The 25,965-nt window shown below is 37.7% G+C and overlaps 1 protein-coding gene across 1 annotated transcript in view; it reads left to right on the forward strand.

The window, feature by feature from the left end:
• The window catches only part of Otc (ornithine transcarbamylase), a 69,579-nt gene that overhangs the window by 38,541 nt on the left and 5,073 nt on the right, over positions 1-25,965 (forward strand). The window contains exons 5-9 of the mRNA XM_090326216.1: positions 8,689-8,842; positions 11,263-11,385; positions 19,659-19,712; positions 19,793-19,942; positions 23,563-23,700. Of these exons, the coding sequence (XP_090182342.1) occupies positions 8,689-8,842; positions 11,263-11,385; positions 19,659-19,712; positions 19,793-19,942; positions 23,563-23,700 (619 nt within the window). The remainder of the gene's footprint in view (positions 1-8,688; positions 8,843-11,262; positions 11,386-19,658; positions 19,713-19,792; positions 19,943-23,562; positions 23,701-25,965) is intronic.

Below are 25,965 nucleotides of genomic sequence, written 5' to 3' on the forward strand. Positions count from 1 at the left end.
TGAAATTGGTCTTGTTATGACTCTTCTCTATGTTATTGTATGTTTTTGTAACTTGGTAAACTCATGTATTTTATATATTTTAAGGTTTCAATTTATCCCAGCTTTTATTCTTGTTGATGCATAAATTGTCCTATATTTTTAGCCACTGTGATCTGCGTTTAAGTTAGGTCATTTTGACCAAAATCCCATTCATCTTTGATAATTCCCTCACTTTTTCATACTATGAGACATTGCAGGTTCATTTTGTATGTTTCTTTACAAAGTCCAGGATTTAATCATTCTTTTAAGAAGCCTTATTTTACTTTTAATTACTTTCAAAGTTCTTTTTGAGGAAATTTTCTTTGTTTTTACTGGTATACTTTTTTGGGGAGGTGTTATGGGGCTAAAACTCTGGGATTGGGTGCTGTCCCTGAGCTCCTCAGCTCAAGGCTACTGCCCTACCCCTGGAGCCATAGCACCACTTCCAGTTTTCTAGTGGTTAACTGGAGATAAAAGTCTCATGATCTGGGCCGGGAGTTTGGCCTAGTGGTAGAGTGCTTGCCTAGCATGCACGAAGACCCGGGTTCGATTCCTCCATACCCCACATACATAGAAAAAAGCTGGAAGTGGTGCTGAGGCTCAAGTGGTAGAGTGCTAGCCTTGAGAAAGTCCAAGGACAGTGCTCAGGCCCTGAGCTCAAGCCCAGGACTGGCAAAAAAAAATGTCTCATGATCTTTAGTGCCTAGGCTGGCCTTGAATCGAGATTTTTTAGATTTCAGCCTCCTGAGTAGCCAGGATTACTGGCTACTGGTATACTTTTTTGCATATTACAAAAGTACTCTTGATAGAAAATAGTAAATCAGGATATATGAATATAAATGATATATATGTATTAAAACCACTATCATACAGAAATAGCATGCTAATATTTTACCATTTTTTATCCCTTGGGAATTGTCTTTCTATTTAAAGTCCCCAGCCAGACTTCTTGTTTTACTGAACAGTTGGAAAATATATGATAGGGGAAATGGCTACATATAATTTAGGCAAATACGTTTAATAAGAATATTTAAGTTGTTAATTGTCTTGGAAAAATACTAATATTGGCTATTAAGCATCTGAAGAAAGAGGGTCTGTGAGGGAAACACAATTTGGGTAATGTGGGTTTTACAAATAATATTTTTGTTACAATTGTTGAAAGATACTTAAGATTGTGAAATTGCAGGAATGTATTGGAAGGCAAGCACAACTCCATATATTCAATTGAAATAAGGCCAAAAGGAAAAGTCTTCATAGGGCCGGGAGTGTGGCCTATTAGTAGAGTGCTTGCTTAGCATGCATGAAGCCCCAGGTTTGATTCCATGGTACCACATACACAGAAAAAACCAGAAGTAGTGCTGTGGCTCAAGTGGTAGAGTGCTAGCCTTGAGAAAGCCCAAGGACAGTGCCCAGATCCTAAGTTCAAGCCCCAGGACTGGCAAAAGAAAAAAAAAAAAGAAAGAGAGAGAGAGAGAGAGAGAGAGAGAGAGAGAGAGAGAGAGAGAGAGAGAGAGAGAGAGAGAGAGGGAGAGCAAGCTTTTTGTAGAGCCAGTCTTATTTTTTTTCTCAAGGGTAGAGCTATACTACTTGAGCCACACCATCACTTCCAGGTTTTTTTCTATGTATGTGATATTGAGGAATTGAACCCAGGTCTTCATGGATGCTAGACAAGAACTCTACCACTAGGCCAAACTCCTGGCTCCCCAGACTTTTTAAAAAAAAATTTATTATCATGATGACGACAGTTAAAATGTTAAGGTAGTGAGTCTATTACTTCTCTAACATTGTTACCGTTTCTCATGTTTTTCTCCACTTTCCTTCCACCCATCCACCACCCAAGTTGTAGAGTTCATTTCCAACATACTGTCTTGTGACTATTTCTGTTGCATTGGTTCACCCTTTGTCCTTTGTCTCATCATATTGGTGTTCCCCTTCCCTTCCCTAATTTAAATCAACAAATAAACATATATACAATATACCAGATAGCAAAATCAGATACAGTAATAATGGGATAAACAGTAAGGGAAAAACAACAACAACAACAAGAACAAAAAAGAAAAGAAGTACACACAGTACATTAAAAGAAACAATCACAAAGATAAACTTCTTGTTTCCACATCCTGGAGGTCATTTCACTTAGCCTCGTCCTATATGGCCACATGCATATAGCTACTGAGCTATTGTCATCTTCTGCTATGTATGTCCTAGACATACACTAATTATTACAAATGAGGGAAATCATAAAGCCTATATTTCTTTGGATCTAAGCCAGATTATTGTTAACTTATCAAATTTTCATTTGTAGCATGTAGAATAAAGCTCTGTATTTTTGTTGTTGTTTTTTTTTGCCAGTCCTGGGCTTGGGCTCAGGGCCTGAGCACTGTCCTTGGGTTTTCTCAAGGCTAGAACACTACCATTTGAGCCACAACACCACTTCTGGCTTTTTTTCTATGTATGTGGTACCGAAGAATCGATCCCTGGTTTTTGTGCATGCTATATAAGCACTCTACCAGTAGGTCAAACTCCCAACTCACTAGAATAAAGCTCTTGAAAATGTTTAAAAGTGGGGTCTTGAATTTATGGAGAACTGTATCAACCTATATTATTGTATGGTCATATAGCTTGATCCTAGCTAAAGGATTGTCAATGTTTCCAGTAAAAAGGTTTGTTTATTATTTTCTAAAGATTTTTTTGTGGGTCATGGGGCTTGAACTCAGCCTCAGTGCTGTCCCTGAGTTCTTCAGCTCAAAGCTACCTCCCTACAATTCAGCCAAGCTCACTTCCCATTTTCTAGGGGATAATTGGAGATAAGAGTTTCAGATTTTTTGGTGCCCTGGCTGGCTTTGAACCTTGATTTTCAGATCTCAACCTCTTGAGTAGCTAGGATTACAGGCATGAGGCACCGCGCCCGGATCTATATATTTTTCTTAGCCAAAAAGAATAAGAATGGAGGTTTCTCCATGTTCATGAAAACTTTAAACATTCATAAAATACATACCACGAACGAAACAATGCAAATCATCTGAAATGTCTTTAATATCTCCATCACACATACCTAACAGCCCTTATCTCATTGAATTTCACTTTACCAGTAAATCCTGTGACTGAGAGCTGGGCAAGCTTCATTTACTACCGTGTTCTGTCATGTTACTTTTTCCTTTCTAGATGTCTGAATATCCAAGTAGTTTCTTTGTGTGCCTAGTAGGAATATTCCTTAATCTTTGTCCTTTATTTCCAGGTTACCTAAGAAACTTAGGAATTTATAAATCATTTATCATTCACTTAAATATAACATGAATATGTTATATTTAAACATGAATATGTCTATAAATGACTTAAACATGAACGTGTCTATAAATGGCTGATTCTTAAAATATGGTCAGCAAAGCAACAACATAACAGCCCTTGGGAGCTTATAGAAATGGAAACTCTCAGGCCTACTGGATTAGAAACAGAAGACAATGTTAGTATGCCTTGCCAATGATTCTGGTTCATGTTCAAGTTTTCATGCCCTATCTATATTTACATATGAGGGCTAGGGTTGTAACTAGTTTGTAGAACATTTGTCTAGTATGCATAAGGTTGTGGCTTTGATTCCCTAGCACTATTAAAGGAAAACAATTACGAGCTACTTATGCAACCAATACATCAAATACATAGTAAATGAACAAAACAAGTCGTCTTACCATTTAAATAATTATTAAAAGTCTAATCAAGCACTCTTAAACATTTAATTAGAAGAAGCACAGCAATTTGGATTTTCTTGAATGCTCTAAACGTATTTTACAAAGGAAAAAGTATAAAGCATTACATTGGTTATAGAGTTGATTAACATTTTGAGAATAAATGGTGCGATGATATCAATATCATGGATTTTATTTTATTTTTTGTTGATCCTAGGGCGCTAACTCTGGGCTTGGGCTCTGTCTTTGAGTTCCTTTTTGCTCAAGGTCAGTGCTCTAACACTTAAGCCACAGTACTACTTCCAGCCTTTTCTGTGATTAAATGGAGATAGGAGTCTCATGGATTTTCCTGCCTGGGCTGACTTTGAACTGCTGTCCTCAGATCTCAGCCTTCTGAGTAGTTAGGATTACAGGCGTGAGCCACCAACACCTGGCTACTATTTTTTTAATTCTTTTTTTTTTTTGCCAGTCCTGGGCTTGAGCTCAGGGCCTGAGCACTGTCCTTGGACTTTCTCAAGGCTAGAGCTCTACCACTTGAGCCTCAGCACCACTTCCGGCTTTTTTCTATATATGTGGTACCGAGGAATCGAACCTGGGTCTTCATGCATGCTAGGCAAGCACTTTAACTACTAGGCCAAACTCCCAGCCCCTATTTTTTTAATTCTTGAAACCTATTTTGATTCTTATTCTTACAAGGTATTGGAAATTTAATTTCTATATATTCCTAGGCTGTCAGAAATTTTACAAGAGAATGCTTTTATACATTTTAATGGTTTACATAATTTCATTGGGCAGGAAGGGGGAAAAGTACATTTTAGGAAGCCAAGAATATAAGTTAAATGGATTTCATATCACTTGATTCTGGTTAGGTTGTAAGAATAGATTGCTAAGATCAAGATGAATTAAACTCAAGCTGCTGACCAGCATATTGTATATCTTTTTTATTACATAGTTTTCATTTTTGTCATAGGATCCATATTGGTTTCCTATATTGCTTTTACCAATTACTACAAACTTCATGATTTAAAATAGTTCAAACTTACAAGCTTACTGTTTCAAAAGTCAGAATTGCAATACCGGTACACAGAGCTGTGTGCCTTCTGGAGGCTCCAGGGAAGATTTGGTTTCATGTGCTTTCTAGCTTTCAGAGATGCCTACATTCTTTGGGTCCTGACTGTTTCATTGATGTTTAAACTTATCATAGTATCTCTTATTTCTGACCTCTTGCTTCCCTGTTATAAATACTTGAGGTTGGGCCAGTAGAATCTGTTCATCTCAAAAAATCATGCTTTAATCAAAATTCTTTTTTTTTACCAAGTAAAAAAGAGGACTAGTTCTGGGTATTGGGACATGGAAAAATTTGAGGATCGTTATTCTGTCTAGAATAGTATCCTATCTTTTTTGTAGATTCTGATAGTATCCCTTGTATTGTTTTTTGTAATACTCTTAAACGTGGTTTGGCTTCAATGTTTAAAAACATATGCTTTCTCTTATTGGCATTTTTTTTACAGTAAATGGAATCATAAGATTTCCTTCTCAGAGAAACAGGAAATGAATTTTAGATTTCTTTTTCAGGACAGTTAACTAAGTTATTGCTTTGGAAAAGTTGTATCATCCTTCTCATTGGAAATTTTATGATAACTGGTACTAGTTAACTGCTCAACTCGACTTTATTTTTCAAAAGGCCACATATGTTGCCGGGGCTTGTCTATTTACAATATAGTTTCAACTATTTGGCTTGCAAATTATTTAAATTTTTGTGGTTTATGCAGATTGAAAGTAATACAAGCTGGGCGCATTGGCTCATGCCTGTAATCCTAACTACTCAGGAGACTGAAATCTGATGATCAAGGTTCAAAGCCAGCCCTGGCACAAAAGGACCAAGACTCTTATCTTCAATTAACCTCTAGGAAAAAAGGCAGTGGGGCTTGGCTGAAGGATGGTAGCCTTGAGCTAAAGAGCTCAGGGATAGCACCCAGGCCCAAAGGTAGGGCAATAGCCTTGAGCTGAAGAGCTCAGGCACAACACTCAGGCCTAGTTCAAGCCCCATGACCCACAAAAAGAACGAAAGAAAGAAAGGAAGAAAGAAAGAAAGAAAGAAAGAAAGAAAGAAAGAAAGAAAGAAAGAAAGGAAGGAAGGAAGATTTATAACTTAAGAACAGAAATATACAAAAAATATCTTTCTGTGCTACTTTTATATAAAAACACTCTTATTTAAATAAACAAATTGAAGTGTAGTGGTAATATCCACTGTTCTTTATTAAGCTGATTATTTTTATTTATTTATTTATTTATTTTTATTGTCGGGATAATGTACAGAGGGGTTAGTTACATTCGTCAGGTAGTAGGTTCATTACTTCTCACACTTTGATACCCCTTGTCATGTTTTTGTCCCCATTTCATTCCCCTCACCCCCTCCCAATCATCTTATTTTACCTCTTCCCTTTCCTATTTCAAACAAACAAATACATGTATATACAATATACCAGATAACAAAGTCAGATATAGTAACAATATAAGATTAACCATAAGGGTAAAAAAAAAGAGAAGATAAATAACATAGTACATTAAGAACAACAATCACACAATATATAGCTCTCGTTTCCTTATCCTAGAGTTCCTTTCATTTAGTTTATTAAGCTGATTTTTCCCCCAGTCCTGGGGCTTGAAATCAGGCTCTGAGCACTATCCTTTGACTTTCTCAAGGCTAGAGCTCTACCACTTTAGCTTCCAGCTTTTCTATGTATGCTGTACCAAGGAATCAAACCTCTGTCTTTGTGCATGCTAGTACTCTACCACTAGGCCCAACTCCTGGCCTCTAAGACATTTTTTTACAGTGTCTTTATATTAACTCCTTTCATACAAGCATTACAGCCTTTCACAAACAGAACTCATTTCATGTACTGATTTTTTATTACTATAAATAACAGTTTGAAAAATGGGAACTGTTAAACAATACTTTTTCTCTTTAGCATAGCCTCTGCCATTTTACAAATCATTCTGGCTTCCTGGCAATAATGTGATGTTGCAAATTTTTTTTCTGGTTTTATTCTGCACAAGGACTTGGAATCAACTGTCCTTTGATAGTTTCTACGTATTCATTATTTTTTGTCGGTTGTGGGGCATGAACTCTGGACCTGGGTGCTGTCCCTGAGCTCTTCAGCTCAAGGCTAGTGTTCTACCACTTTGAGCCACAGCACCAGTTCTGGTTTTGGTTTCTGGTGGTTAATTGGAGATAAGAGTCTCATGGACTTTCGTGCCTGGACTGGTTTTGAGCCCTGATCCTCAGATCTTAGCTTTTGAGTAGTTAGAATTACAGGCATGAGCCACCTGTCTCTTATTCATTTTTGGTAGAGGTTAATATTAGCAACCAAAGTTTATGTGCTGCACTGCTTTCTGGTGTTGGGTGAGGGAGGAAAGGTGGGTAAGAAATGCCCATGTACATGCGTCATCCAGAAATGGCCCAGCTCTAGTCTGCTCCTGCTGCACTAGAAATGCGAATGTTCTAAGGATAGCATGGTCTCATCAGATCACCACAGGGGCTACAGCGGGAGGCTGAATGTCCACAGTTCTTTTCATTTCAGGCTATTATTGGGCAGTCATTGTACATATTCAAGGCTGCTACACTGGAGCTTTCAATGTTGCAGAAGAATATGTATTTTTAAAGTAGGCTCATGTGAGAGAAAATTGGCTGCACACAAAATCATTAGAAGTGCTTTTGTTATATCTTACTTTTGATCTTAATCCTTTAAACCTGACTAACTAGTATTCATTAATTAGAATTCATCGTCATGTCTGCCCACAATTGAGTGTGCGCGCGCACATGTGTGAGATTGTTGTTGGGGATAGGAGTTAAAGGCTTTGTGCGTGGGAGACAAGCACTGTACTACTAATGAACTGAGCTACATCTGCCTAAATTGGTGGACTCCTATTTTTTTCTTCATATATTTTTTGTCATTATAAAGGTAAAGTCCAGAGGTGTTACAGTTTTATATAAGTCAGATAAAGAGTACATTTCTTGTTGGACAATGTCATCTCTTCCTTTGCTCTTCCATTTTTTCCTTCCCATCTCCCCCCCCCAATTGTATAGTGCTTTTTTTTAACAATGTTTAGTAAGTAGCACTGCTGCATTTGTTCATCCTTTGTCTCACCATTTCTGTGCCCCCTCCTATCTTCCCTACCCTAAGACAGATAAGCAAGACAAAAGGAAAAGTGAACTCTGTAATATATCATGTCTTAGTGTACTTTTCTTCCTTCCTTCCTTCCTTCCTTCCTTCCTTCCTTCCTTCCTTTCTTTTTTTGTGGGTCATGGGGCTTGAATTCCGGGCCTGGGCATTGCCCCTGAGCTCTCCTCTCAAGGATACCACCTGGAGCCACAGTAACCACTTACCCTTTTCTAGAGATTAATTGGAGATAAGAGACTCATGTCTTTAGTGTCCTGGCTGGCTTTGAACTGTGATCCTCAGATCTCAGCCTCCTGAGTAGCTTAGTATTACAGGCGTGAGCCACTGTGCCCAGTTCCTTGATACTCTTATTTCCAATTAACCACCAAAAATCCAGAAATGGAGCTGATTTGCAAGTGGTAGAGGCACTAGCTTTGAGGAAGAAAGCTCAGGGAGTGTGCCCTGGCCCTGAGTTCAAACCCTAGGACCATTTCCAATATAAATATATCATAGATGGGTAGATAGGTAGACAGATAGATAGATAGATAGATAGATAGATAGATAGATAGATAGATAGATAGATAATAAGTAGATAGATAAGTATGAAATCACACTGACCACACTGGCCACTAGATTATATGTGGTTGCAATAACATCTGTGTACTATAACAGTTATATATTTAATATAGACTTTAAATCTTTCATGTTGATAGGTATGTATAACTTAGTGCAGATTCTACTTTATTCAGATTTGATTGTTGGGATCTTGTGTTAAGGAATTATTAAATATGACAAATTTAGATTTTTTCTTTATTTTGCTGCAGCGTGTTGTCTGGCATGACAGATGCAGTATTGGCTCGGGTGTATAAGCAATCAGATCTGGACACTCTGGCTAAAGAAGCATCCATCCCAATTGTCAATGGACTGTCAGACTTGTATCATCCTATCCAGATCTTGGCTGATTACCTTACGCTCCAGGTTAGTATAGTTCTTTGTTTACAGAGAACAAAATTTGTAAATTCCTGACTAATATTAGTCAGGAATGAATTAGTGAAACCATTTGCTTAAATCATGGTATTTAATCATCATTATAATTTATCTCCAAATGCCTTGACCAAAAGTTATAGTATGTATGTGCATTCTATTTGTCTGAGGAAAACAAGGCACTTTGAAAAACTAACTTTGATACTTTCTGTCCTTAACCCTGTTTTCAAACCATTTAGTACCTCTCATATCTTCTGTTCTCGTAGTCACTGCTTTTTTTTGGTGCCATGTTTAACAACATATGAACAAGGAATTCTAGAGCATACAACATAGACAAGACTTGTGCCATCCTACATCCATTAAGAGTCTATAGTTGGGCAGGAAGGCCAGTAGAGTTTGTTTTGAATAATCAAAATGGCCAAAAGTAGAGGTGTAGCTCAAGTAGTAGCGTGCCAGCCTTGGGTGAAAAAGCTATTGGAGACACCCTGGTCCTGAGTTCAAGCTCTATCTACTATTAACATACATGTGAAAAAGCTGAATATAGTGTTTAGACTCTAATTTAGCTTTGTTCTCCAAAATCAATAACTTGATAACTTAGTAATAATTATCTGGCATGGTTTGCCACAGCTAATTCACATGGTTTGGGCACTTGAAATTCTAATAACCATGATTTGAGCGCCTATAGATGATCTGAGGAGATGGGGAAAAATGAACTGGAGAGGCCCAATTTCCTCCCCATTTATAAGTGAGACTAAACTCAAAATGAAGCTGTTCAGATATGAGAAGAGGATCCATGCAGGGAACATGAAACAACAGTGTGAGATATCAAGTTGCTGTCTGTGGCCTTCGAGAGACACCAGATAATTTAATCCTTTCTGATGTCATGAATTGTTGTTCTATTCATCATAGGGTCCCTTACAGGACCTTATGAAATGCCTTCATATAAGAGATACCAAAGTAGGATTTTAGTGAATAAATAGCAGCTAATTAAAAGCATATGATATGCTGGGAACATTTGTCTCACACCTATAATCCTAGCTACTCAGGAGGCTGAGATCTGATGATCTTGGTTCAAAGCCATCCTGGGGAGTCCATGAGACTCTTATGTCCAATTAATTACCAAAAACAAAAGTCAGAGATGGAGCTGTGGTCTAAGTGAGTGTCTTAGCTTTAACCAATCAGCTCAGGGACAGTATCCATGTTGTGAGTTCAAGCCCTAGGACTGGCACACACACGTAAAGGCATGTTATAAATGTGGTGGCACTAGATTTAATCCTCGCTTAATCATCTAATGTTTCCATTATTTACAAATTAAATAGAATTGCTTGTTAATAAACATTTTAATAAATAAATATGTAAGAATACAAGAAACCTATGAACACTTACTTCTGGAAAAATAAAAGAAATGTCCATGAGCCTGTTCCAGTGTTATCAAATCCATTTTGGGAGTGTCTGTATTATGTTAGGATTGGAACCCAAGACCTCAAGCATGGTAGGTGAGCTCTCTTGCCACTTAAAATCCTAATATCCATGGTTTCAGCTACATCTAGGCTAAATTTTGTCTCATTTTCACATGAGAGAAAATTACTTCAGAATTATTGTTTGTAAATGAGGCTGCTGATAGAATTGAAATGGGTAATTTTACCTGATCCCATTTACGCCCAACTGTATCAAGAAGTTCTCTTGCACACACACACACACACACACACACACACACACATGTACTTATCATAGCATAGATAGAATGTATATATTTGTCTGTATAGTTTATAGAAATACATAAGTATATATAACACTGCTGTTAATATACATATATGTATATCTGTGCCTAATAAACCTTAAGATATAAAAGAAAACAAAAAAAGAAGTTATCCTGATGTTTGCCACTATAATTTTCAGGCATGTGTTTATCGTTTGTATACAGTATGATTGGGCAGGTTTTTCAGCCTTAGATAAATGGAAGGATTGTCAGAGCCCGTAGTCTACACAGTTATAGGTACACTATATTTCCCTTATTTTATACCAAAGTATAAAAACTCTAAAATAGCAGTGATTTTTCACTCCTTTGTTCTTTGTTCTGGCTAGGGTCAAGGACCACGTTTGAATGTTTATGGCGTTCATTTGTTGAATAAATAGAACAGAGATTCAGATTTGAAATGTATGAAAGTCTGAGTCTTCATACAATTGTATGATGTATTTGTTTAATATATTAACACTTTTTACTATTGTAATTGTAGAAGACAATATTGAATTCAGTAACATTCTCCTGAATTGTTCTAGACAATGCAAAAATAGTACTTTATCATTCCAACCAGGCATTAAAACTGAGATGAAGACCTTTTATGTTAACCATAGTATCTATAACAAAAAGGTGGATTTCCTCCTAGGTTTAACCTCCATCTCTTCTCTTTTAGGAACACTATGGATGCCTCAAAGGTCTTACCCTGAGCTGGATAGGGGATGGAAACAACATCCTGCACTCTATCATGATGAGTGCAGCAAAATTTGGGATGCATCTTCAAGCAGCAACTCCAAAGGTAGGGGAACTTCCTTCCTTGAAGGAAGCTGTACTTAAATCAGATGCAATTACCTAGGGAAAGCAAAGCTTATTTCCAGTCAAGGGCAACATAGGTGAGGCCACAAAACTGAGGTTACATTACTGTTCCCACTATTAAATAGCTATCTGGCCTTTGAGGAGCCCAATTTCCCAACTCTACAATAAGAACTAGTCTGAGCTGAGGCCTTTCATTCTGTGAGTCTGGGATAAAAGCATGTCTGAATTATCCCTTTGAATGCCCTGATACAAGCCACTATGATGACTGGCATCCTTGCGCATTACCAGCCCACAGGCTGAAGAAAGCAGTGAAATCCAGACAGCATAGACTAATCAATGTATGAGCATGATGCTGTCATTTTTTTCTAATACTGTAATTTGGCAACAAAAGGTCCATCCAATGTGAAGGTCTTAGTGATGGGTTTCAAGCCTCATCTCTAGAGGTGCTGTGGCTTTTAAAATCTGAATCCCACCTGGCTATGAAGATGAACCCTATATTATTTCTATCCTGCTGTTAATCTCTTACAGAATGTGTGGGAAGCCTGACTCTATTCATAGGCCCAATTTAACTCTTTGGATTCTTAACTCTTTGGATTCACAAGGGAATGAGAATAGCTATTGTTTCTAAATTGAAAAAATCAGGATGTTCCAGCATATAGACTATAAATCCTTTTGTTATGATTGGAATTAATAAATTAATTTTGTTGGTCATGGGATTTGAACTCTGAACCTGGGCTCTGTCCTTGAGCTGAAGAGCTAGTACTCTACCATGTTGAGCCACAGCACCACTTTTTTGTTGTTGTTTTGTTTTCTGGTGGTTAATTGGAGATATGAGTCAATTGACTTTTTGTGCCCAGGCTGGCTTTGAAATATGATCCTCAGATTTCAGGCTCCTAAGTAGCGAGGATTACAGGCTAGAGCCACCAGCACCTGGCTTATTATTGAATTTTTTTTGCCAGTCCCAGGGCTGGAACTCAGGACCTGAGCACTGCCCTTGGGCTTTCTCAAGACTACCACTGAGCCACAGCACCATTTCTGGCTTTTTCTGTGTATGTGGTACCAAGGAATTGAACCCATGCTAGGTGAGCACTCTACCACTAGTCCAAACTCCTGGCCCTGATTGGAATTTTTATATATATAAATATTTGATGTACATTAGAAAATAAATTCAAGAATAAATGTACTGGTGAAAGAAACATGCAGATCCCTTACTAACAACAACCCCATTAAAATATTCCCAGTTCCTTATTGAATAAATAAGCTTTCAACATGGTAACAATTTAGGGGCCTGGAGTGGGGCCTGGTGGTAGAGTGCTTGCCTAGCATGCACAAAGCCCTGGGTTCAAATCCTCAGTACCACATACACAGAAAAAGCCAGAAGTGGTGCTGTGGATTAAATGGTAGAGTGCTAGCCTTGAGCACAGAGAGGCTCAGACACCACATTCAAACCCCAGGCTTGGCAAAACAAACAAACCCCCCACAAATTAGGGGAAGGGGAAAAAGCCATTAAAAGGATCTTCTGAAGGAATCCAGATAGGACATCTACATCATTGCTTTCTCTTGTTGGAACAAAATGAAACAATACAAAAATCCCTTTCTCTAGAGCTATTCCTGATTCAATTTAAGCCAATGTATCTTGTTTTCATGATTCCCTAGGGTGGCAATAACAGATTATATGAACTGAGTGCCTTAAAACAACAGCAGTGGGGCTGGGAGCATGGCCTAGTGTTAGAATGCTGGCCTAGCTTGCATGAAGCCCTGGATTTGATTCCATGGTACCACATACACAGAAAAAGCCAGAAGTGGTTCTGTGGCTCAAGTGGCAGGGCACTAGCCTTGAGTATAAAGTGTTCAAGGATAGTGCCCAGCTCCTGAGTTCAAACTTCAGGACTGCCAAAAAAAATAACAATGTACTTTCTCATAATTCTGAGAACAAATATCTGACATCAATGTGTTGGCACAGCAACGTTCTATTTGTTACTTGGCTTGTGGCTTCATCATCCCAATTTCTGTCTTCATGTCTTCCTTCTTTGGCCATGTATGTCTCTTCATGAATTCCTGTATAAACATCCCCCTCTTTTTATAAAGACTAACATATTACATTTAGTCTCATCCTAATTCAGTATGACCTTGTTTTAGCCTACTACATCTGCTAAGTAAGATCACATTCACAGGTCTGAGTAGGCATACATTTTGTTTTGTGGTGCTGGGTCTCATTTGTGCCCTGAAGATTCTCTCTCTACCACTGTGTCATACCCTAGTTCTAGGTTTTAATTTTTTTTAGAACAATGTTCAACCCAAAGTAATTGCCATAGAATTGGCAGGCATATGAAATACCACAGACTGGAAACTCTCCTATTATAATAAATTTTGGTGACTTAAAAGAAATGACCCTTTCAAGAGAAAATTCTCTTTCATCTAGCATGAACTGAAATGAAGGTTCAGATATGACACCCGCTTCTGGTGGCTTTTTGTCACTTTATGAGAAGGATGAACACACTTGGTGCAAATCTGATGAAAGGATTGTTTTAAGGAAAACTGATTGCATTTTGGTTTGTCCAGATAAAATGTATATTAATAATAATTGTTCTCTGCTATAAGGTGCTTTTGGAAAAGTTTTAGTCTGCTAAAGAAATATATACTTTAAACATTCCATGTCAAAGATGTTTCACTAACATCAAAGAGAAAAATTCCAATATTACAGAGTAATTTCAGTATTGTTCTTATGCAGAGACTCATTTAAATGATAAAGAGTATAAAAGCCAGGTAAATCATGGTAAGAGTAGGAGTCTTTTGAAACCTGCTGGAAAGTCTGCCAGTGCAGATGTCAGTCCATCAATTTGTAAGTCTTTAGTTGTTATAGAACTATTTCCTTTAAAGATAAAGGTAGGAGATTTATTGTAAATCCATTTTTTCCATTCTTCAACCAAAAATAACTTACATACCAAAATAACTTACATATTTGAAAACTAATAATTTTGCCTGTGATTATAAAATTACTTCATAAACTATCAACAATAATGATTTTAATATTGTTCTAACTGAATATTTGGACTGAGCTCAGTTTGTTAATAACCTCCTTCATCTGTTTTTTAAATTTATGTAAAGATCAATGAATGGATTAGTATTGAAAGATGAGATCTGAGTAAAGAATTCCTCTCTGTATGCTAAGTCATGGCTCAGTGTGTGCAAGGTTGGGTGATTTTCTAATTTCCAAACATCACTCTTGGTTCTTTAAGTACTTACTGATTCCTTCTCCAAGAATGATTATACTGAGAGAGCGCAAAACTTGCTCTCCAAAGGGAAGTCTAAAATTTTAGAGCATTAGGCTCCTGAAGTAATGTCCAAGACTCTTCATTTATGTTCATAATCTCAGTTACCAAATCAGCAAGCCTTTCTTAATTATTTTCTCTAAGCCCCTGAAAAAAGGTTCCAAAATTCATGGCAGTTTGAGATTTGTAAATGTGCTTAAAACATCTGTAGCCATCATCACCAACATCTTAAGAATTTGCGTCCAACGTCTCAAGAATTTTGCAGTGGGAGAAAAACTATATGGGGCAGTCATGTATACATAGGCATAATTTCAAGTGAATAAATGTATATATTCTTGTTGGGAAGCAGAATCTTAGGGTATAGAGTATACAATGTGCAAGAATTATATTTGAATGTGTTCTTGAATCAGCAACTATGAAAAGAAAGGGAATGAAGCAATAGTGGGCAGGAAAAATAGAACCACTTCTATAACAATCTATTGAGGCAATCCTAACATTAGTGTTGGTCAACCTACGGTGCATTCTGGATCTTTCTTTCTTTCTTTCTTTTCTTTCTTTCTTTCTTTTTTTTGTTGATTGTTGGGCTTGAACTCTTGGCTGGCGCTGTCCCTGAGCCCTTCAGATTAAGGCTACCACCCTACCCCTTGGCCTGGGCATTGTCCCTGAGCTCTTCAGCTCAAGGCTACCACCCTACCCCTTGAGCCACAGCAACACTTCTAGTTTTCTGGTGGTTAATTGGAGATAAGAGTCTCACAGATTTTAGCCTCCTGAGTATCTAGGATTACAGGCTTCAGCCACCACGCCTGGATGCATTCTGGATCTTATATCACCATTTGGACTTTCTGAAATTGGGCCAAGAGAATCAGGGTTTTATACCCCTATTCTCATCACTCATGAAATATAGAACCCAGGAAAGCTGTGTGACCTTGGGAGAGGTGACTCTGCAGGTGACATTGTGTCCCAATAAGGCTGACAGCTAAAGGCCATCTTCTAGCATGCCAGCAACTGAGGGGGCAGAATATGTCATTTATTCGTGATTATTCATGAAGTAGAGCTGGTATATATATATATATCCCAACATTCACCAGGATTCCTCAATGAAAATTTATAAAAATCAGTTCATACCAAATGCTAGGAATTCAGGAAAACAAGAAGGATGGAGGAACAAGAGCATGATTAAGACTGTCATATGGAGGGTTTGAAATTGAGCTTGCACTGAAATTTTGAGGAGGTGACATGTTCTGATGAAAATATTCAGGGCGGGACAAAGACAGTGGTAGGTGTTCAGGAGTAGAAGACTATGATGGTAGAAAAGGACAAGATGTGTACAAGGATGACAGAGTTGGCTTTTGTGAAGCAAGCTATTGAGAATGAAAAGAAACAGATGCCAGGAATGTAGGCAGAGAATCTTGATGCTCTTAATCAGCTTTGACTGAAGAAACAAATTACAAATATTGAAGGCTTAGAAGAGAACAATTCTTGCTATTGTATACAGATTAGATTGGGGAATAAAGAGAGGATATTTGTGGGGTTTGGGCTGTGTTAGTTGCCTTCCAGAATGTCCCTTCACCTACAGCTGGGACATGGGAGAGCCAGTAAGACACTTAGGAAAGAAAATAATCCTTAATATAATTCAACACATCAACAGGAGCAAGGACAAAAATCACATGATTGTCTCAATAGATGCAGAAAAGGCATTTGACAAGATCCAACACCCCTTTATGTTAAAAGCTCTGGAGAAACTAGGAATCCATGGAACATTCCTCAGTATAATAAAGACTGTGTATGACAAACCCACAGCTGGTATTATACTTAACGGTGAAAAGCTAAAGCCATTCCCTCTAAAATCAGGAATGAGACAAGGATGCCCACTCTCTCCACTCCTCTTTAACATACTATTAGAATTCCTAGCCAGTGCAATAAGGCAAGAAGCAAGCATAAAGGGGATCCAAATAGGGAAAGAGGAAGTAAAACTTTCCCTCTTTGCAGATGACATGATCCTGTATTTAAAGAATCCTATAGACTCTACTCCCAAGCTCCTTAAGCTGATTCAAAACTTTGGAAGGGTGGCAGGGTATAAAATTAACCCTCAAAAATCAACTGCCTTCCTCTACGCCAACAGTGAGAGGAACGAGGAAACAATCAGGAAAGCAACTCCTTTTGCAATAGCCTCAAAGAACATAAAGTACCTAGAAATAACCTTAACTAACAATGTAAAGGACCTTTTTGATGAAAACTTTAAAACCCTGAAAAAGGAAATTAAAACAGAACTGAGGAAATGGAAAAACCTCCCATGCTCCTGGATTGGAAGAAACAACATCGTGAAAATGACAATCTTGCCAAGGGCAATCTACAAACTCATCGCAATACCCATCAATATACCAATGTCATTCTTTAAAGAAATAGAAGAGGCAATCCAAAATTTCATATGGAATAATAAAAGACCTCGTATAGCAAAAACACTTCTTAGCAGAAAGAACAGCGCAGGAGGAATTCAATACCAAACTTTGGACTCTATTACAGAGCTATAATTCTCAAAACAGCTTGGTACTGGCACAAGAACAGGCCTAAAGACCAATGGAATAGAACTGAAGACCCAGATATTAAACCAAAGACTTATGGCCACCTAATCTTTGACAAGAGAGCCAAAAAAATAGAATGGAAGAAAGATAGCCTCTTGAACAAGTGGTGCTGGCAGAACTGGTTAAGCACCTGCAGAAAACTAAAGTTGGATCCTTCTTTGTCACCCAGCACTAGAATTAACTCCAAATGGATCAAAGACCTGGAGGTAAAAGCCAACACTCTGAAAACTTTACAAGGAATAGGACATAAACTAGACCTCCTTGGCACAGGTCGAAACTTTAATAAGGACCAAGAATCACAACAAATCAGAGAAAGGCTGGATAAGTGGGACTGCATTAAACTGCAGAGCTTTTGTATGGCAAAGGACATAGCTAGTAAATTAATTAGGAAGCCTACAGAGTGGGAGAAGATCTTCACCAACCATACAACAGACAAAGGCCTCATATCTAAAATATATCAACAGCTCAAAAAATTGAATCAATCCAAAACTAATCTCCAAAGTAACAACCATCCCATTAAAAGATGGGTCAAAGACTTAAAGAGAGTCTTCTCTGAAGAAGAAACAAAAATGGCCTATAGACACATGAAGAAATGCTCAACATCTCTGGTCATAAAAGAAATGCAAATCAAAACAACTCTAAGATTCCACCTCACTCCAGTTAGAATGGCCAGGATCAGGAAAACGAATGACAACAGATGCTGGAGGGGATGTGGCCAGGAGGGATCACTACTACACTGTTGGTGGGAGTGCAAACTCATTCAACCACTATGGAAAGCAGTGTGGCAGTGCCTCAAAAGGCTAAACATAGAACTCCCCTATGACCCAGCAATTCCACTACTTGGCATTTACCCAACCATCCAGAAACAAGGACATACTAAACCCACTAGCACAACAATGTTCATTGCAGCAGTATTCACCATAGCAAAGATATGGAACCAACCTAGATGCCCCTCAGTTGATGAGTGGATCAACAAGATGTGGTATTTTTACACAATGGAATTCTATGCTGCTGTCAGAAAGAATGACATCGCCCCATTTGTTGGGAAATGGAAAGACTTAGAAAAAATCATATTAAGTGAAGTAAGCCAGACTCAAAGGAACTTAGGCTCAATGGTTTCCCTCATTTGTCATAATCAGTAGAAACCTTGGGCTCTCATAGCAGAGATTTGCAATAGAGCAAAACCTTGATACAAAAGGCCATATAGTAGGACGCTAAATGAAAAGATCTCTAGGATATAGAAACATAAGCCATATAATGAATGATTGTTGTTCTTAATGTACTATGTTGTCTCTCATCTCTTTTGCTGTCCCTTGGTTATCTCATATTGTTACAGTATCTCACTTTGTTATCTGATATATCGGATATATTTGTATTTGGTTATTTGAAATTGGATAGGGAACGGGGGAAAACAAGATGAGGGGTTGGGGTTGGGGAAAGGGAAATGGGGACCAAGACATGTGAAAAGGTATCAATGTATGGGAATTAATGCACCATCTATATGGCAAATATCATGTAACCCTTCTATTAATTACAATAAAAATGTATGAAAAAAAGAAAATAATCCTAAGAATGAACATCTCCTGAGATTGTGTTCTCTCTGTACATTACTTTGCTTCACCAGATCATTCTAACAAATACATAATTTTAAGAAAAGATATTGCAGGCCAGGTGTTTAGCTTAGTGGTTGAGTGCTTGCCCAGCATGCATGAAGACCCGGATTTGATTCCCTGGTTCAACTTACATAGAAAAAAAGCCAGAAGTGGTGCTGTGAGTCAGAGTGATAGACTTGAGAAAAAAAAAACAAGGACACAGGCCCTGCGTTCAAGCCCCAGGACTGGCAAAAAAAACCAAGTTTTTGGTGCAATGTTCTTACAAAAAATAAAGATGTGCAGCAGGGAGTCAGTTAGCATTTATCTCAAGTAGTCACAGAGGGCTTTTCTGTGGAGGGCTTGTTCAAACAGACCTGAAAAATGTTATCCATGTGGAATGAATGGATGGGGGAAAAGCATTTCAGATTTTAAAAGAATAGCATGTGGAAAATCTCAGGCAAAAACACATTAGGCTTTACAATTATGTATATAATCCTCTTAAACTATTAGGGGAACAAGAAGAGGGCCTGCCAAGAACTAGAAAGCACCATACTCTATGCTTGTCTTTATGATTGAAGAGGCCAGGGATAATCGCAAAAGAAGGGAGTAATTAGCTGCCTCTTCAAATTCTGAAAGGCATTGTGACAGTCTGAAATTCAAGATATAAAAAAAAATTGTACTCAACTGAACATGGCGAGGCTACATGTTTTAAAAAGGAAGAAATAAACTTGTTGGATATGGAATTCTGAAGTATAAGAAAATGTACGGAATACCATTTCCTAAATAACAGTTCAATTTTTCCTCTTGTAGGGTTATGAGCCGGATCCTAATATAACCAACCTGGCAGAGCAGTATGCCAAGGAGGTATGTTCCCTGTGTGGAAAGCTAGACTTGTCTTTCTCTGTCTCATGAAATTATTTAACCATCCTTCTCCTATATGCTAGAATGATACCAAACTGTTGCTGACGAATGATCCATTGGAAGCAGCGAATGGAGCCAATGTACTAGTTACAGATACTTGGATAAGCATGGGACAAGAAGAAGAGAAGAAAAAGCGGCTCCAGGCTTTTCAAGGTTACCAGGTTACAATGAAGGTACAAACTGATACCTCTCTGAAGGTTCATTAATTCCATTTATACTGGCTCAAACCATCTAATCGTTTATTCTCTTTAGGAAGGGCGGACTGTCCTTTTATACTTTCAAAAGGGCTGTGTCTATCCTCTAGGGATTTCTGTCCTCTCAAAGTGTTAGCTGCATCCTTTTGCAAAAACACTTTTTGTGTGAGACAAAGGAATTTGAAACTCAGTCTGCAGCTAGAAGGCTTCCCTCTCTGTCTGCTGTAGAGGTATCAGAATGGTTTTCTCTGTGTATGCTTCAAGAGATTAGCACTTTTTTTTTTGAGACGTGCAATTTCTTTTGCCCTTTCTACTGAAAAAAGTCCTATTGGACTAGTCCTTGCTTCTTCTATTTCCTCAAGGTCCCTCAATGCGGTCAATTTTGTCAACTACCTCCAGGACATTCCCAGGGGACGATCATTCAATCTTTTTACCTTCCAGAAAAACTGAAGCAGCCTGTTTCCATCTTGAGCAGGCGTTAGAATCACCTAAAGGTATTGTTAATAGACAGCTGGCTGCTCACTCTCATTTCCCTCAGGGATTCTGATGCAGTAGATCAGAGCAAGACCTGAGAATTTATATTGCTACCTCCTCGCTAAGTGATTTAATGCTCCAGGACCATACTTCAAGAACCACTGTTTAGAAGAATATCCTGAAAGATGAGGGCACACTGGAGTTTTGTCATCAACATGATTTAATCTACTTTGATCAAGAGAGTGATTAAACAAGTACCACAAATAGTTCATTGATAATGTACTACATCAATACACATTTCTTATTGTGACATAGCAGATAGAATGGAAATGTGCAAAACAGAGTAAAAATAGCTCTCCCTATCGCCTTAACATTGATTATTACCAGAGGTATCCACTATGTACTAATGTTATGTATCTTTCTCCATACCTCTCCTGAAAATTCACATATGTAGGCCAATATGCACACAACCATTGATTTCTCCTAAATGATATTTTAGATATATTATTTTAACTTGTTTTTACCTATCAAAAACTGTAGATCTTGTTCATTCATTTTGATATTTTTCATTCTTTTTAGTAGTTGCATAAAATTCCAAAGTATGAGTAGGTTATCATTTATATATAATGTTTCCTGCTGGTAAATTATTTCCAAAATTTCCAGTGGCAAACAATGCTACATTGAATACCCTTATATTTCTTTGTGAATGTACAAAAGTTTATATTTGCTGTCATATATAAATTGTACATAATTCTAATAACAGAAAGGAGAAAACATACACATATATACACACACAAACAAGTTTTTCTTAAAGAAAATTGGCATTATGCCTTGCCCAGATAGATATTCTAAACTAACATTTGTTTTTTGTTTTTGCTGGTCGTGGGGCTTGAACTCTGGCCCTGAAAGCTGTCCCTGAGCTCTTCAGCTCAAGGCTAATGTTCTACCACATTGAACAACAGCACCACTTCCAGGTTGCTGGTGGTTAATTGGATATAAGAGTCTCACAGACTTTTCATATCTGGGCTAGTTTTGAACTGTGATCCTCAGATCTTAGACTCCTGAGTAGCTGTGATTACAGGTGTGAGCCACTAGCTCTGGGCTCTCTTAACTAATTCTTCAGTCTTTTAACTAATTCTTCAGTCTACCAGTTAAGCAATTATCTTCATATCTTCATAATAATACCAATGCATATGTGAATATGGAACTAGAAAACTTGACATGACATGGAGGGAGGAGGACTGATGGAAAAGGTTACTCTGACCAAGATACACTGTACCAATAAATGGACATGGTAACTTGTAAGCCCTTGGGAAAAATAGATAGTAAAAAGTGGGGGAAAGAAAATTATGACATGAAGCACTTAAGCAAAAAGTATTGCAAAATAAACAACCAAAATCCAAGGTAAAAGATTTCAAACTTAAAAAAATTACATTTCCTTCATTACTGATGAAGGTAAGCATTTTTTCCTGCTTTCTGGTCATTTCTACTTCTTTTTCTTTAAACTAGATAGAATATATGTTCTCATTTTCTGTTTTTTTATCATTGGCTAGAAGTGTTCTCTATACATTATAGATAATTCTTTGTTATATATGTTCCAAGTAATTTCGTGGAGGTATTTTAAATTGCTTATAGTTTATTTCATGCATACCTTGGGTAATTTTCTAGTGCTGAGTTTGTAGGCTTGAGAAACAGTCATTTTACTGATGCATGACAGGTACAAATGTTATTCCTTTTTCATGTAATTTTGCTGGTATTTCAGAAACCATTGTTCTGAACTTGGAGCAAGGGTGGAAATAAAACAAAATTTTAGTACAAAGGCAGTAATTTTGAGGTAGGAAAGTATAAAGAAATGTAGCTTTGAATCTGTAAGTACCTAGTGGAAATGGATGGGAAAATGAAACTTAGAGGAATTGCATTTGCATTAAGAATGAAATCTCTAGTGTGTACCATGCTCATAATCCTACTTAATGTATTCCATTCCTTTGTACTTTTTCAAAATTGTTTTTTATTTGTGACAAAGTATGCTTCAAGTGCTAAAATGTATCACTTGGAGAGAAGTTTAGGTTATAATTCTATTGCATTAAAGCATCTTTTAAAATGTATTTTGAGGCATGATTGATGACTTTTGCTAACAACCACATATTACAGGAGCATTTTTTACTATCTCACTAGATAGAATATGAGAAAACTGAGCTAGTGGTTTAATTTGGAATGAGGGTTTCCTGATGTAAAAAAGTAACTACGGTCAGTGACTCATGCTAGCTGCTCAAGGATGCTGAGGTCTGAGAATCATCATTTAAAGCCAGCCTGGCCAGAAAAATCTAGGACATTCATCTCCAATTAACCAGTAAAAATAAAAGCCAGAACTACAGATGTAGTTCAAGTGCTAATGAATACTATTTCATGTTTTCTGCCAACCAGTAACTTATATTTTAATCTTTTTGAAATGATAAAAGCCCCTAATCTAGTGATCAGTATAAAATAGGCATTCAAAACCCTGTCTTATTCCATTTCTCCTCTTTCCTCCTTTCATTCTTTTCTTAATGACTTGACCAGCTCAAAGTAAAGTGGCTGAGCAATTGTCCAAGGCTGTGAGTTCAAGTTCCAGTACTGCCACAAAAGTTTTTTTTTTCTTTTTGTGGGTCATGGGGCTTGAAATCTGGCCTGGCACTGTCCCTGAGCTCTTCAGCTCAAGGCTACCACCCTACCCCTGGACTTGGGCATTGTCTCTGAGCTCTTTAGCTCAAGGGTACCGCAGCCCTACCCGTAAGCCAAATCCCACTTCCCATTTTCTTGAGGTTAATTGGAGATAAGAGTATCAGGTCCTTTTGTTCCGGGGCTGGCTTTGAACCTTGAGCCTCAGATATTAGTCTCTTGAGTAGCTAGGATTACAGTAGTAAGTCTCTGCACCTGGTTTGCCAGGAAAGATTTTTAAATATGACTATGGAATTCCCCGTTGAAAGAATTATATATACATTTACCTTAGTTATCTTACACTTTAATCTGCTTCTTTGTTCTTTGCTTATATTGATCTGTGGGTTCAGGCCATGTGTGTTTTGAAATACTTAAGTATATGTGTTACTTACAATACTCAAAACATGATTTTATCCCCATTTCTGTAGACTGCTAAAGTTGCTGCCCCTAACTGGACATTTTTACACTGCTTGCCCAGAAAACCAGAAGAAGTGGATGATGAGGTGTTTTATTCTCCACAATCATTAGTGTTCCCAGAGGCAGAAAACAGAAAATGGACAATCATGGTAAGCAAGAAATGAGGATTTGAAATACAAAGAGTTTTCTGTGTGGTTCTGACTTGGCTGTGCATGCTTCTTGGTAAATAATAAACAACCAAGATTATCCAGCTTTATTACTTACATGACATCTATTTTTGTCTAGAAAGTTCATAGCAGATCATTATTTTTCATTAGCATTTATAGTGTATTTTAATGGAGTAAAATTGATCTCCTTCCAAATGCACAAACTTTAATCAAAATTCTTAGTGCCCTTGATTGGCTTGAGAACTAGCTGCTATTTTCTGCTAACCATTATAGGTTATATGACTCTCATTTTCTAATCTGTTCAAAATTATAGAAGCCCTACTTCAGTGTCCAATGTAAAATAGGCATTGCAAAAGTCTTATTCCTTTTTTCTTTTTTTTGCCAGTCCTGGGCTTGAGCTCAGGGCCTGAGCACTGTCCTTGGACTTTCTCAAGGCTAGAGCTCTACCACTTGAGCCTCAGCACCACTTCTGGCTTTTTTCTATGTATGTGGTACTGAGGAATTGAACCCTTCGTGCATGCTAGGCAGGCACTCTACCACTAGGTCAAACTCCCGGCCCTCCTTTTTTCTTTTTCATCCTTTCATGCCTTTTTTAATGATTTGACCAGATAATTGCTTTGGTTTTCTACTTAAATTTGGCTAGAAAAATCCATTTGGTTTTAGGTATCCCTTCCAGATTAGTCCACTAGTCATTTTATCTCTGTAATTCTAGGAAATACTAACCATAAGCATGTGTTTTACACTATTCCTCTGGAAGACTGAATAATCACAAGTCATAAATTAGCTCTACTATTTTTTTTAGATTTAAGTGATTTAACAGATCCCAGTATACTAGCAAGAGTCCTACTTGGAAACAATAACATCCATTCTAGGTGAATTAATAGAATTAATTAGAATACATTTGTGAGTGTCCAGATCTCTCATAGGAGAAGGGCTGTGAATCATTCTTAGACTCCATATAGCCATGCACAATATAAGCAAGAAAACTGCTCCAAACTATTTTAGATCTTTTATAGAAAGAAAATCACTGACATTTGGCCCTAAGGCTCTTCAAACTAGATGTTCCATCATAGATACTGTGGTTGTAACAGGATACTTTTGCCTGCATATGGCCCAGATAGCTAATCTCCCAGAGAATGATTTCCACAGCATGTGTTCTTCATATATGTCCATCAAAGTCTCAGGTACCATAGCTGAAACGGTTTCTTGGAAATATAGTGTTTAGCCTTTTTTTGGGGGGGGGGTGAGGGGCTGGTCATGGAACTTGAATCCAGGGTCTGGACTCTGTCCCTGAGTCTCTCTGTTCTCAAGGCTAGCCCTCTACCACTTAAGCCACAGGGCCACTTCCAGATTTTTGTGAGTAGTTTATTGGAGATAAGAATCTCATGGACTTTCCTACCTAGCCTCCTCACTAGCTAGGAAATGTTTAGCTTTTAATCTCTGGAAAGGACTACCTGCTAATTACTTATGCAATCTGTAAATAAAAATTAGTTTTTGTGGGGCTGGAAGCATGACCTAGTAGTAAAGTTCATGAAGCCCTGGGCTTGATTCTTTCATATCACATACACAGAAAAAGCCAGAAGTAGTGCTGTGGCTCAAGTGGTAGAGCCCTAGTCTTGAGAAAGCCAAAGGACAATGCCCAGGCCTTCAGTTCAAGCCTCAGGACTGGAAAAAACAAAAGAAAAAAGAAAAAAAAGTAGTAATTGTGGATGTTAAATACTTTATGTAAAGATTTTAGTACAGTGCCTCATAAATGATGACTTGTATTGTACCATTGTCACTGCTTGAAAGCCAATCATTACTGCCTTTTGCAGTATCAGGCCCTCAATTTGTTATAACAAGTATTTTGTTGTTGTTGTTGTTTTCCCAGTTCTGGGACTTGACCTCAAGGCCTGAGACACTGTCCTTGGGCTTTCTCAAGGGTAGAACTCTACCACTTGAGCCACAGCACCACTTCCCGCTTTTTTCTATGTATGTGATACCAAAGACTCAAACCTGGGTCTTCGTGCATGCTAGGCAAGCACTCTACCACTAGGCCAAACTCCTGGCCCAAGGAATTTTTAAACTTCACTTTTCTAGCTTGCCACCTCTATACAACAATTTTGGCTAAAGTGGCCATTGCCCTGTCATTTAGACCATGCTTCTGAAGCTTCAGTGTACATTTAAATCACACAGGTAGATCTCTAAGTGCACATTCAGATATAATAGGCATCAGATGAGGTTCAAGATCCACTGTTTCTAATAAGC

Source organism: Megascapheus bottae, chromosome X (genome assembly GCF_031878675.1).
Source record: "Megascapheus bottae isolate mThoBot1 chromosome X, mThoBot2.hap1, whole genome shotgun sequence".
Lineage (NCBI taxonomy): Eukaryota > Metazoa > Chordata > Mammalia > Rodentia > Geomyidae > Megascapheus > Megascapheus bottae.